The sequence below is a fragment of the Mastacembelus armatus genome, chromosome 3 (genome assembly GCF_900324485.2).
Source record: "Mastacembelus armatus chromosome 3, fMasArm1.2, whole genome shotgun sequence".
Classification (NCBI taxonomy): Eukaryota; Metazoa; Chordata; class Actinopteri; order Synbranchiformes; family Mastacembelidae; genus Mastacembelus; species Mastacembelus armatus.
Window position 1 is genome coordinate 17,028,704 of NC_046635.1, and position 15,121 is coordinate 17,043,824.

General features: G+C 40.5%; 1 protein-coding gene across 1 annotated transcript in view; it reads right to left on the reverse strand.

Annotated features, from left to right (window-relative positions):
- Window positions 1–15,121, reverse strand: part of kif26ba (kinesin family member 26Ba) — a 111,422-nt gene that overhangs the window by 56,668 nt on the left and 39,633 nt on the right. The window contains exons 3-4 of the mRNA XM_026293072.1: window positions 10,282–10,992; window positions 535–695 (exon numbers count right to left, since the gene is read on the reverse strand). Coding sequence (XP_026148857.1) covers window positions 535–695; window positions 10,282–10,992 — 872 coding nt within the window. The remainder of the gene's footprint in view (window positions 1–534; window positions 696–10,281; window positions 10,993–15,121) is intronic.

A 15,121-nucleotide genomic window follows, 5' to 3' on the forward strand; every position in this document is an offset into this window, starting at 1 on the left:
TATGGGATTAAATAAAATGCAGTACTGCATTTATGGTGTCAGTATGGGAAGCTTAAATATTTTCCCGTGATTTACTGCACTTCCTGAAAAACATGTTGAATTAAAAAAATAAAAGAAGTGTAAAAAACAAACAGGTAAAGGCTGGGATAATAATGAGATGAGAGAAGAGGAGGCAATTGTGGTTTCCAGTTAAAAACACTTCTCTAGCAAACAACAGGCATGTCAACAGATCAGTGTTGCACCTGATCAAGTTAAATTAACTGCGAAAGGCAAAATTTGTATGCCAGTTTCTTTACAATTACAGTTATTGTGTAGCCCCCCCTAACCATTAATATTAAATAGTTTTAAGACCTACATTCTCATTTCCCTGTGGGGATGACTAAAGTTAATCTTATCTTATGAACTCATCTTATTTTATCCTAATAAAAAAGGATGTCAAGTGATTTTTCTGCCATGCACCCATAGGATAAAGTGCTCCAGATGTGTACACTTCCTGTGTTAGTGGCAGATATGAAAGATGGGAAATAATCTCACCTGGCAAAAAAAGAGGCAGCGGCAGAGGTGGTGGTTGGAGCCGTGGTGGTTACAGCTGTTGTGTGAGAGGAAGAGTTTGTGTGTGATGGAGAGTGGGTGTTGTAGCGGTTCAGGGCAGCTTCAGTCAGTACTTCTCGGGAGGCCTCGGAGATTACAGAGATCTGATGAAAGACAAAAAACATTTTACTATAACCATAAAGAAAACAAAAGGTGTCAATAGAAAAGAATGCTAATAAACGACATTATCAAATCACAGTTAGATCATAGGTGAACCATAACTGGACTACAAAAGACAAATTGAAAATGTTAGGTGTGCCTTCTGGGTTCTTAGGATATAATGTCAGGGGTGACTGATATGGAATGGTCATCGCAACAGAATACGGCAGCAAGCTCAATCAGAACTTTATGGCAGCATGTCTGACTGTCTAAGACCTTTATTTTATGCTGTCTGTCTTATTCATGTTCATTTAAAATGTGTATGTGTGTGTTTTAATTTGCAGACAAATTGCTGATATACCAGAAGCAGGATTTTGTGTGCTTCAGTTTCTCTCTAGAAGAGAGCGGCATCTCTTTCTCTTTCATCACCTCTCCTCCTTAGTTCTTGCTATCGTTTCCACCCTATTCAATTACAATTTCAATTTTTGCATCTTAAGCAATTCACATTTGTCCTTTATTATTAGATCATTATTAGGCCATCTTTCATGGCATTTGTGCTTTATTAGACTGTATATAGGCAAGACAGGCAGTGAGGATGAATAGAGAGAGGTGATGAACACTGTAAAACAATGAATTTTGCTGTGTGTGCCCTTTTTAGAATTATTCATTAGCACAGCTGATGGAGTAGATATACTGTAAGAAATATGGAGAAAAAAGGGAGATACACTGGACATGCAAAAACGGTACCTGGGCAGTGTTGAACATTGCGTAAATGGTAGATGACTTAGCCACTAGGCCACTGGATACAGTATATCTTCAATACTTGTGTCTGTACATTGCGAGACATGGAGCAAGATTTGCGGCCCTGTAACACCCTCCCAAAAAATGAGATATGAAACAGAAAAATAATTTGCTTTTGACGCATTGACATTTCTGTTCAGTTCAAATCTCACTCCACAGTGAGACAGTGATAAAATTTTCAATGCCAAAGTGTTTTTTTTTTTTTTTTCAGTTTCAGTTTTGTCACTGTTTTGGCATGGAGTGTAGGGCTCTGAGGGTCGGGGCTAAGAAGAATGTGATTACTGCATAGCATCTGCACAGCAAGGAGAAACATCTGGCTCCACACCACTGTCTAGTCAGTCTGCTCTGTCATGTCCATAGACCCCCGACAAATGGCTTCATGAGCAAGTAACTGTCTCTCCATGGGAGAGGAGATGTCATATGCCATATAATGGCGAAAACTGCTGACTCAGTTGTTTTCAAGTGTACCTCAGGGAAAAACGTTGTTTGTTGTGGTTAAATTGCATTTGTTTAACATAATCTAAATAAACAGCTGACATATTGAAAGTTGAAATAATGTAAATTGATGACATGATTTTGTAAATTGGCTGTAAAATGATGTTTAATGGTTATTTTTAGGCAGATCATACTACTCTTATTCATACTATATAGAACATACTGTTTTAATGGTCGGGAAGTACATACTTACTCAAATGTAGTACCTATTAGATAGTATGCTATTTCAGACACAGCCTATATATCTTAAGTCTTAGCTAGGTGGCTAGTTAGCTAACATGGGGTTAATGATAACATTAGCTAAGTTTACCGTCCTGTGGTGACTGTGTTTGCTTCAGTGTGACTGTTCCTGCTGCACAAGGTCTCAGAAATGTGCTAACAAAATATGTGGCCGCCTCAACACCAGAGTTAATGTTCAGGGATTGTACACAAACCTGCTGCCTATGTGGCTGCTGCTGTGGACTTGCTCCAGCAGACCTCTGCCAAAACCAACATAACATTAAGCTGGTCAAAAGCTAATTTCATACCAGCCCAATTCTGCGTAGAAAAAAACAGGATAGTAACATGTAGTAATATGTAGAACCAATGACTGTAGAAGGGGTGCACACAGGAAGCCTGCTTCTGGGTTTGAATCTGTAGAGGAAGTAGCCATTGGCTCCAACAAGCCCTTCTCCCATTGACTTCCATTGAAAAATCAGCACTGATTACAAAGTTACTATTTTTGCCAGAGTAATCATTGTGGCTTTGTTGTCTTTGTTTGAACATGCTCTTAACAGTTTTAGTGTCCAGGAGTCAGGTCGCTGAGGTACCCGTCTTTGACTATTGCCCAATCCACAATGCATCAGCCCCTTATGGATCCTCCTGCAGGTGGTGGACCCACAAAAAGGCAGCCCTGTGTTGCCGTTTTGGGCTTTGCCCAGCTGGGCCCCATGGGGGGACACCCAGCCACCAGCTACTTGTCTTTGAGCCCCAACCCCAGGCCTGGCTCCAGGGTGGGGCCCTGGCTTCACCGTACCAGGCAATGTCATGGTCCTTGTTTTCCTCTTCTTCATAAGGGACCTTTGAACTGCTCTTGGGAGGATGTATTGGGGAAGACCCAGGACATGCTGGGGGACTATGTCTCTCGGCTGGCTTGGGAATGCCTCAGTGGCCGCTCGGAAGCGCTGGAGGAAGTGGCCAGGGAAAAGGAAGTTTGGACATTCCTGCATAGGCTACTGCCCCTGCGACCTGGCCCCAGATAAGTGGAAGAAAATGGATGGATGGATGGACACAAGATATTAAGGTGACCAATCAGGTGCCTCCTTTAATCATATTGCCTTGTTTCACCCCACATAGGGATGACTGACAGGTGTCTTTAACCATACCGGCTTTAGGCTACCTGCCCCTACATAGTAGGAATGGATTTGGCGCCTTCTCCAGGGGACATGTATATTCAACAAGCCTGCTGCTGATTGGCTCACTCACATTCTCTAGCCACTGCCTTATTGTCCAAATATGGTACTTCTGTCTCCACAAAAGCAACATGGTGATGTCCATAACGGCAGATTGAATTGGCTTTATAGCGTAAGGCTATGGGTGACATCACACTGTATAGGTCCCCCCCCATACCCTCAATGTTCAGAACGTGATAATCCTGCTCTTCTTAGCCCTACCTCTCAGAGCATCCCCTTAAAGCTAAAACGAAACTGAAAAAAAAACCCTACCAACTGAAATCAGAAGAAAAAATCTTTGCCATAAAAAAAAAACTTACAACAAAAACAATTTTTTTTAAGTATTAATACTCTGTTAATGCTAAATCTCTTTTTTCAGTAAAGATGCTCCAGAGCCAAAGTTTAACTGCTTGACCCTTATAGCTCCATAACCTTGACAGTAAAGCAAAGGAGTAAATAAACCCTTATAAAGTCCTTATACCACAAACAATGTCCTCGGAAAAGGGATTTGGACAAAAATTTATTGACACAATAACATTAGCTCACACTCACACTGATGTTAATATCTGCACTTTTAGGAGTAAAGTGCATTTTTCAGCGGCTTTGTAGGAGAATATGATCATATTAGTTTGTTACTGTGGTTTTGTGTGTGTGTGGGTGGGTGTAGTTGGACCATTCATAAAATAGACATGGATTATTGATTATAGGTTTTTATGTCCTGCCAACAGTCAGACAAGCAAAGCACCTAAATCATAACCCCAGGCTTTAATAAACGAAGCTCTCATGCATAGCTTGCATGAGAATGAATCTGCAACCTTGTATGTCTGTTGTGAATATATTTGCAGTGTTCTTGTGTGTGTATGTCTACATTTCCTTGCACCTTTGCGTATGTGTCTGTAAATCATGTTCATTGTACATATATTTCCTACTGAGAGCTCCTAGGGTCCAAGCACACAGGCCACTACCTTGATAAACTGCCTATTGTAAATAAGATCTATAGTTTAAAGACAGTATAAGCGCCAATGATGGACAATTCAGTTCAATTCAATCTGGACTTTTTTCTCAGGAGTACTACTTCTCCAGTGCAATAATTCAATTTTTTCAATTCAATTCAATTTTATTTGTAGAACGTCAAATCACATTAAAATAATCTCAAGGAATTTTACAAAGAAGCCGGACAAATCCCTTATGAGCAAGCACTTATGAGCACACTGTTAAAACTCCCTTTAACAGAAGAAACCTCCAACAGAACCAGGCTCAGTTCGGGCAGCCATCTACCTCAACTGTTTGGGCTGAGTGGAGATTTATCTTTCATGCAAAATATGATACAAAATATTGTAAACCTGTGTACATGCTGTGCCCCACCTGTCATTCTGGAATTTTGTTACTACACTTTACCCATACTTTTTAAATTTTTTACAAACTGATGTCTTATTAAAACACATTCCAGACTGTTTGTAAGTATAGCCAATAACTCATTTGTCTCAGCTACAGGTTTCAAATGAGATAGGTTTAAAAATCAACTAGAAAATATCCAGCACCTCACTGATCTCAGGAAGCTACCTGGAAAATTTCCACTTGTTTACTGACAGAATCAGTGTCTTCCATTTGTCCTTGCCAGGGTTGACCTGGCAACTCTGGACAAAGCTCTTTTGGCGCTCTTTCTTGTTGTGCTACTTTTAAAATAATTAAACTAAATTAATCAAACAAGACGTGTTTTGACTTAAAGGCCACTTCTGCCAATCCACATTTGTTTTCCTTTTTAAGATTTCTCATTTGGACTGTGTTCAATCACTAGCCATTGTAAGACCTTCTGAAATCTCCACTGATGCATCAACAGCTGTCTCTTACGTTCTCTGGGAAAAACTATAAACTATAGAGGTAGCTATTCACCTCATCAATGTGTCCATATACATAGATATTCCAAAAAATGTTAAAATGCCAGATGTATCTCTTATTTGGTCTTACTGTAAACCCATCCCTCTTAACTTTGCTTAATTCTCTACTATCCATTCCAACAGTTTGATCATCTTTCTCCTCCCCCTCCTTCTCTTTCTCTCTCTGGAACCTAAATGAGGGTGATTTATTATCATATCCCAAGTTTCCTTTCCTGATAAACCACCATTACTGTCAAAGTCACAGCAGAAACACTCAGAATTTTACACCTCCCAGCACAGATATTAACTTGAATACTGAATACTTAAAAACAGTACGTAAAAAGTACTTTTATGTGCGAACACTAGTTATACACTGTGAAAGTCCATCCTATCCATTTCCTGGAGCCCAACCCTAACCACCATCAATACTTGCTTAAACCTAACCTTACGGTAACCTAACCTTATACTACGTTGTTACTCCAAAATTAAACTTATGGGGATTTTATGGGGATTTTACTGTTTGTTTGTTTGTTTGGAAGGTAAGTGAATGAATAACACACACTCTCATATGCATGTACGCACACACACAACCATCAAAACAGACACATATACTATGGAAAAAATACACTTTTTCTATTTTCTTCCTTGATAACTATGTTATATACTTAAAATGTGGTATTATGAACTAACATTGAAGGAAAGATGAAAAAAGTCTTGGTTTTAAGGGAAACCGGTTACAATAAAAAGCATCAATATGCATGTGAATGTTGCAGACCAAATAACAAGACAATTTACACATGTAAAAAAATGCAAACCATTTAAATGAAGAAGCAAAAGAATGTAAGAAACTAATAACTGTTATCGTCTAATTATGATTATCTAATGAACTAAAAAGAGGAATGCCATCATTCACATGGTAAAGGCTCTTATGTCTCTATGGCTATTTCTGACCAGCTAGACTAAAATAGTTCTAGACATTCTACAAAAAATGTTCCACTTTCAATTCATTATCTCTGTGTCTGATTCAGGTGGTGGACTGGATACAAATATAAAGAGAGATGAGCAACATAGAAGAGGCATCAAATACAGAGCTGACAATTGTGAAAAAGAAAGAAAAAATAGGGCAGTGAAAGACATAAGCATAAACAATAAGTAGAGCTGCAGTGTGTGGGAGAGAGAGACAGAGTCAGTAAAAGGGTACTGCATGTGGGTGTGTGACATAGAGTCCCCAGAGTCCTAATTATCACTGAATGAATTATTACATTTGTAGAACACATTCACTCACTCACACACACACACACACAAACACATCTCTGGATCTCCCCTGGAGTCTCAGGCTCCCTCCACACACCTCTAGACCACTTGTCAACTGAAGCGTTTTCTCCCTCCTACAGCCTCCTCTCTCATGCTCACTTGTCTTTCTGTATCCTTAATTCAAAACTTCTTCTTTTATCTCAGTTTTCCAATGTAGTCATTTTTGTGGTTTGCTTCACGCCAACCCAATGCTTGATGTCCTATCTTGATCCAGCAGAAGAAAACTTTTTGCTTCTCCTTGGTTAAGAGCTTAAAAGATCAATTCTTGGGAGCTCTTTTCGATGAAAACAAACTTCACAACATCTCTGTTTTGAATTTTACCTGCATGCTACTCAGAAACTACTATTTCAGTTAGCTGCTTTTATGAACCCTCCCACAGTATAATAATCTTTTGTTTCACTTCAATTTAGGGGATAATCATGCTCTAAAGTTTATAACTGCTGTGTCTAAAATGCTTTGGGAGCTGTAAAGACAAAGTATAATGTTGCATTCTAGTTCACTACTTAGCTGAGGGCTTTTTTGAAATTAAAAAAAAAAAAGAGGACAGGAACATGTATGTTAACGTTAACCACATTACGTCAGGCATTGTAGTAATTGAGAACTAACAAGGTTACACTAAGATAAGATAAGATAAACTTTATTTATCTCCAAATCAAAATTCAGGTAGTCTTGTAGTTAATTAGTAAGTCAGTAGTGAGAGTAATTGTTATCTGCCATTGGCTAAGGTGTTGTCGAGCCTGATGATAGTGGGGATGAAGGATCTCCTGTATCATTCAGTCCTGCAGCACAGTGAGGTGGGTCGTCCACTGCAGCTGCTTCACTGGCCCATCAGGTTGTTGTGAAGGGGATGGTCAGTGTATTCCAGGATGGCCTCTATCTTTTCGTGTGCATCTCTCCACCACAGCCTCCAGTGACTCCAGCCTCATTCCAGTCACTGAACCAGTTTTTTGTACCAGTTTGTCCAGCTGCCTTGCATCCTTCTGCTTTATGTTTCTTCCCCAGCAGACTGTAGGGCTGGGTGTTAAGGGCGTCATGATATGATACATACCTCGGCACAATATCGTATGATATGATAACGATATACAATGCCATATATTAAAGTACTCAACATCCATTACTCAAAATTTAAAAATAGTGCTGAAAATACTATTTGCTGTGCACCACTGGCATAATCTAATAATATGCAGGCACATCTTATCACATTGATAACTGAGTTGACAAGCTATTTTGATGATCTAATGTATGGAAAATTCAGTGCATAAATCTCATACACTACATTCAAATTCACTATAACGTGAAAAACATGCCTTGGGCCTCAGCTCATCCACAGAAAATTACAGTCAGTTATGTTCAAGTCTTTTGTTACTGAACTAAACTGTAAAATTTGCTCCAGAAAACAACAAAAAGTGTGTCCAGTTTCCCTTACTGGACTCACACACTCACGCACCTTACAGTTTACAATTGATTGACAGAGCTTACAATTTGGCAACATCAGTAAATTTAACCAAATCTGCTCAGGAGAAAAACAAAATTTCTCACTATGTTAATATAAATATTAAGTTCATGTATGTATGTAAGTTTTTTAATTGGGGTCGTGTAGCTATGGTTCACTATGTGGACGTAGCTAATAGACGAAGGTGCTACTAAAATCTTTAACATTTCATTCATTCACTTGCTTCGCTTTTGGTGTGAAAAGACAAAGCCGTTGTGCGTTGTACTAGCATCTTCCTGCAGATGTTGCACTTCCATCGCCCTGGTCTTAGAGGTGTTCAGGGGGAGGCAGTTTTTGTGATTGTAGTCACTGAAGGATTCCATCAGGCCTCTGCACTCTTCTTCCAGCTCATTCCTGATATATACAACAATTGCAATATCATCAAGATACTTCTGAATGTGTCAGCATTCAAATGTGTGTGAAGTCTGCTATGCACAGTCTGTACAGGAATGGAGTCAAAGCATTCTGTGGAGCCCTGTGGAGCCCATGTGCTGCTCAGAACTCTACCAGAGATGCAGTTCCTCAGCCTGACAAACCGTGGCCTTTCTGTCAGGTGATCTGTGATCAAGAAAACAAAGGAGGGGTACAGCCCATCCCTTTGAGCTTGTCTCTGAGGATGATTGGTTGGATGGTATTGAATGCACTTGAAAAATCAAAGAACATAATCAAACTGCAGGGGAAAGATTGCATGTTTAACCTCAATACAAGATGTTTTCACAGAGCAGAGACCCTTCCAAACTGTAGACTCAGGTTTAAGATCCTCTGTAAAGGTGCACATTTGGGCAGCACAGTCCTTAAGCAGCCTTGGACATACACCATCTGGCCAGCTACCTTCCTGTTATTAGGGAAACAGCACACAGACTTTGTAGGTAGACTTTGCACTAGACCAGGTTGTGATCTGACCTTCTGAGTGGTGGTAAGGCAGTAGAGGTGTAGGCCTCCTTGACGTTTGCATACAGTAGATCAAGTGTTTTTCCTTCTCTGGTAGGACAGTTGAGAAAACTTTGCTCTTGGTTGAATGTAATGACAATGATATGACTGATCTCCCTTGGAACATAATAAGGTCTGAGACCAACTGCCAAAAGTTCAGTGTCCTGACAACATATTCTTTCCTTGACAATAATATGACCAGGGTTACACCATCTCTTGTTTACAAATAAAGCCAGTTCTCCACCTTTTGTGTTGCCACTTGCCTCAGAATCTCTGTCTGCACCTACCAGGATGAAGTTAGGCAGATCCACACAGGAGTCTTCAATGTTTTGATTCAACCAGGTCTCAGTAAAACACATCAGGCTACACTCACAATATGCTCTCTTTTTTTTTTTACCTGTGCCTCCAGCTCCTCACTTTTGTTCAGTAGAGAGCTGACATTCCCTATGATGATGGATGGTAGGAAAGGTGTGTATCACCATCCCCTTTAATTTAGCACCAGCTCGGCATCCACAGAGTCTTATACAGCTCAGCTGGAATAGGATTTGCACCATTGTAGGAAGAGGTCATATCTTGTGTAGATTCTTCTACCCACAGTAATGTGATTAAGCAAAATACAATAGTAGTTGTCAAAAATATATTAAAAAAGGAGCTACAAGACTTTGCTGCCATCTACTCAAGCACAAATTCTAGAATAGATTTTATCATAGGTAGGTACATCACAAAGATGAAAAATGGTATGTCTATACGATTCATATCAAAAGATTGGTAACCTGTTAGCATTATAATTAAATTTTAGTTTCCGCTGTAATATTTGCAGTGTTCTTGTGATTACTACAGACTTTCTGGGTGAATACACACATAAACAATTAAGGAACAGACAGTCATAAAGAAATAATATCAAAGAATTTTTCTTCAGGGATTTTTTTGTATTATGTGCTGAGTTTTTAAAAAAACATTTTGAAGAGGACAACTTTTCCCTTTCTGTTATCGTTATAACAATCTCACCTGCACACACATATCTGCACTTTTTTTGAGGACACTCATTGACATAAGACAATCCCTAGAATTTTCCCTAACCTTAACCTGAATGTAACATTAACCCTAAAACAAAGTGATAATCCTTAAATAGGAGTCTAAAAAATTAGGAAAAATGTTGTCACTTAGCTAAAATGTCCTTACTCTATAGAATAATGCTCAAATGGTCTTCACAAAAAACACACACACATACACACACCTACAGGTAGCTTACCTGGTATGGATATAGGGTGACTCCTCCATTACTTCGGTTTGGATAGACTTGCAGAGCTGATGTACTCATACTACCATTATTACTGCTGGTGCTACTATTATTGCTGGGGCTGTTCACTCCAGTCACTGGTTGCTGTTGGGCACCAGCTGCTTTTCCTAAACTGGGGGACCCATTTCTTCTGTCAACCCCACCTACCAGGCCCAGGGAGCTCGGCTTGGACCCCAGCTTATGCCCTGGTCCTTGAGGTTGTGGGTTTGTGAGAGAGAAGCTAGATGTTTGCCCCACTGATGAACTACCATGGCTGGGGCTGGAAGGTCCATTGCTTGAACTGGGTGTTAGGGTCTGGCTGGGGCTTGGAGAAGGTGACTGTGGTTGCTGATGAGTAGGATGTAAAGAAGCAGCAGCTGAGGAGGAAGAAGAAGGGAGAAAAGGTGGAGGCCAATCCCGTGATCCAGGACCTCCCAGCACTCCAGATGCTCCCATTTGACCAGGTGGCGCTTGAGAGCCATATCTTCCAATCAGGGCAGGAGGGGACGAGGTGGGAGACAAATCCCACTGGTCGAGAGTGAGGACCATCCGCACAGCTTCCTGTTTGAGCTGAGTGAGGTGAGTGGCACAGACATCACAGCGACTGTCACGTTCGTTCCATGCCCGCCGAGAACTGTTGGGCACCTGAAGCTTATCATGGAGGAGGAGAGAGAAAGAGGGATCCTGGAAGGAGAGAGAAAACATGAGGCTTGGATTTAGAATGGTGTCTGGAGGAATTAATAACAACAAAAATGAATCAAGAACATTATGTTTTAAGCTCTAATGAAGAATGAAAGTGAGGAAAACCTGAGAGAGAGGAGAGGAGAGAAGAGGAGATAAAAAGAAATGGCAGGCATGTTGAACAAGTGATGATTATAAATATTTTTAGAAAACCTAAGATACATAGCCATGTATGCTGGGGTAAGCTGTGCAGAAAGAGACACAAATGGAAGAGCAAGTAGACACAGAATTACAAATATAGTGTTTGGTTCGAAACATAAAACTGTGACAAAGGCTGGCAGAAAGAAAGTCATTTTACACATGATGGCACCTACTGAACCTCTATGCTCTCTTTGACTCTGCCTTCTTTTTTTGTCACAGCATACATATTGATACAGTGCAGCTTGACTTTGTGTGTGTTGAGTGCATATGCCTATGGAATCATCTGTAAAGCATCTTGGCACATTAAATACTGAAATTACAAAAAAAAACATTTTTAGTAGATTGGTGTTAATAGATGGGTGTCCAACCTTTGTAATTATGGTTTGGTTGTTCCCAAAGATTTTACAGTTAAGGGTCTGTCAGCCAGTTTCTATACACTATTTCATCATGTTCACAGACATCTGCCTCTAGTGGTATGGACTTGTAACATAAAACTCCATCTATTATCTATATCCGCTTACTCCTACTTAGGGTCATGGGGATCTGTTGGAGCCTATCCCAGCTATCTTTGGGAAAGGCAGGGGTACACACTGTACAGGTCACCAGTCCATTGCAGGGCCACATATACAGAGCCTTTAGGGGGGTGAATAGTTATGCACGCTAGTTATGCACAGAAGTCTTCTGTTATTTTGTCCTATTTGTTGTTTGCTTCACAATAAAAAAAAAAAAATCACCTTTTGCAAGGCACCATAGACAAACAATCACACACACTCACACTCACTCCTATGAGCAATTTAGAATCACCAATCAACAGGACTTACATGGTTTTGGACTGTGGGAGGAAACCAGAGTACCTGGAAAACACCCACGCAAGCACAGGTTAACATGCAAATTACAACCAGGAAACTTTTTGCTGTGAGTTAACAATTCCAACTACCAATCCACTGTGCTGCCAAAATAGAACTCAGTATACAATATACAGTATGTGAGTACACAAAGAAATGAATTAATTTTAACTTATGCAAATTCATTTAATGATGAGCACCAACTGCCAGGTTTGCAGCTTTCCAAAAATGCTCATATTTAGAGTTTCCACATTCATAGAAAGTATTTGAAATTGAAGCTTGATACACACCTCAAATGCCATGTTCTCCATCATTTTGGACAGAATGTTTAAACAGAAAAATTGAATTAGTATGCTAAAAGCATTGTTGAATCCCTCTTCCATTCATCCATTTTCTTCCGCTTTATCTGAAGTAGGGTCGCAGGGGCAATAACCCAAGCAGAGATGCCCAGACTTCCCTCTCCCCAGACACTTCCTCCACCTCTGTCAGGGGAATACCGACATGTTCCCAGGCCAGCCGAGAGACATAGTCACTCCAGCATGTCCTGGGTCTTCCCCGGAGGCCTCCTCTCAGAACATGCCCAGAAAACCTCCCCAGCAAGGCATGCAGGGGAATCCGAAACAGATGCCTGAGTCACCTCAGCTGGCTCCTCTCGATGTGGAGGAGCAGTGGCTCTACTCCGAGCTCCTCCAAGGTGACCAAGCTCTTCAACCTATGTATAAGGGAGCGCAGAGCCACCCTGCAAAGGGCCAGCTGCCTTCTTGTATCTGAGATCTTGTCTTTTCTGTCATGAACCTTGGGTAATGAGCTTTGAGGGTAGGAACGTAGCTTGGCACAGCCTCTGTCAATCTTGCGCTCCTTCCTTCCCTCCCTCGTGAACAAGACCCCAAGATACTTAAACTCTTCCACTGAGGCAGGATCTCGCCTCCATCCTGCTCTCTCCTCTTTGAACTGCTACTTTATTGTGGTGGAGGAGTTTGAGTGCCTGAACTATCCTAGGAGCTATGTTGTCGGGGACTAAATGCCCCTGAAAGGGTCCCCAAAGGCAAACAGGTCCTAGGTGATGGACCAGACCAAGAGCAGTTCAGAAGCCTCTTATGGAAAAAGATAAATCAAGGTCTGTGACATCGCCCAGTATGGCGCAGCTGGGGCCCCACCCTGGAGCCAGGTATGGGGTCAATGCTCAAATGCGAGCTGGGGCTCTCCCCAAAGGAGCGACATGGGGCCATCCTCCCGTGGACACACCACCCCCAGGAGGAGCCGTAGGGTGCTTGTCCATTTTGGATCAAGCGGTGTTTGAAGGAGGGGAGGCCTCAACAACCTGATCGCTGGATGTGCAAACTGGCTCACAGCAAATTCATCAGTTGTTTGATATGCTGGGACTGTATATAGACCTATATCATGCCAGGGTCTTTACAGGCTTTACATGTAAAGAATTAATCAAAGTGATGGGTAGTCACTCTTTATTTATTGATCAATCAATAATAATCAATAATCAATTTACGAGCTACATAGCTTATGTGCAGTATATGTATATGTGTCCAATCAATAGACGTGATTATCTGCTGTGCTTATTTCTCTCAGCAGATTTATCCAGACATATTACAAACAAATGATTGACAGTAAAGATAGAAAAATGGACAGGAATGCATCAGACATATCCATAAGCAGCTCTTTTACAGAAACACTGGCAACATCTGTCTGTCTTTATCAATAACAAGCCTGTTAGATTAACTCAATCAATATACTATCAGTGTGTGAAAATACAGTAGGTGTGCGCACAAAGCAACATTTCATCTAAGTAAAATGCATCCTCTCACTCTGAGAGAAGCCGGCTAGACTATGTCAACAAACCGCAAAACCACAAAATACACACATGCATGCATCATAGGAGCTCTAGCCTTGGTGAGCATGTTAGAGGTGTATTTATGGATAAAGACTACCTTGTTACTGAGGTATAGTAAACAGTATAACTAATGGAACATTTTATACATACTGCCAAATACGCACATTCCTACTTGAGACACCACTCTCAAATACAACTGTGTTTTCAACCCTCAGTTCCACAATTTACATTGACTTACATTCATTCAGACTTACCTAACCTTAACCATAACCACTGCTTGCCTAACCATAATCCTTACCTCACCCTAATTCTTACTTCCCCCTGTCCTTAAATAAGCCATCTTTTTATAATTCAGTGATGTACATGGTGGTAAAAAACATCTGGTCTCCATGAGGAAGGCCAAGGCCCCACGATGTGACTTATTACTGGAATTACTGGAAGGGGAAAGCAAAAGCACTATGAAATAGAAAGACAAAAGAGCACGAGACAAATAGTACAAAGCACATAAAGGCCGACAGTATCACAAGCTCATCAGATATATGTGTACGAATTGAAAGTAGTAAGAATTGAAAAGAAGATGTTTTGCTTCTTTCAGCAATGATCAGCAAATATGCAAAGATAAACCAGTCAAAAGTAAAAAATGTTTCTTTTTTCTTGTAAATAAAAGTTGCTACAGTTACTACATATATTTTCCTGCCATTTGCAGGAGGTATAAAATATATGCAGTCACTGAAAGGCTGTTTCTTTTTACTTGCTGTTCATGTCAGTTAAAATGTGTCCGAGATATAAATTAGAGCTGTAAAGAACTTATGAGCAATCCTCCAATCAATGCCACATTTTTGACCTTGCCTTTCCTGTTTAGAATGTCAGTGGAATTCAAACATTTAATCTCTACTACTTTGGCTACTTTTGACCTCTCCTTGTCACACACACACACACTGGCGATCAAAGGAGTAAAAACCCAAACATAGTGTATGGTCCCCAAGATGAGGACACCATTGTTCCAAATTAGCTGAGATTTGGCAAGCAGCCAAGCTGTCATTTTGAAAAGGCAAAGAGGTAATCACTGGTTTTGTAGCAGAGAGAAAGTCAAAGAAAGAGAGATGGGGACTTTGCTGAATCTTGGCATGAGCATTGATTGAACACTCACACAAACAAACACACACAAGCACACACACATATAACCTTTTATTAGTGCAGTATTTTGTTGCCAGACAGTTCAGTTCAAGCAAAACATTCT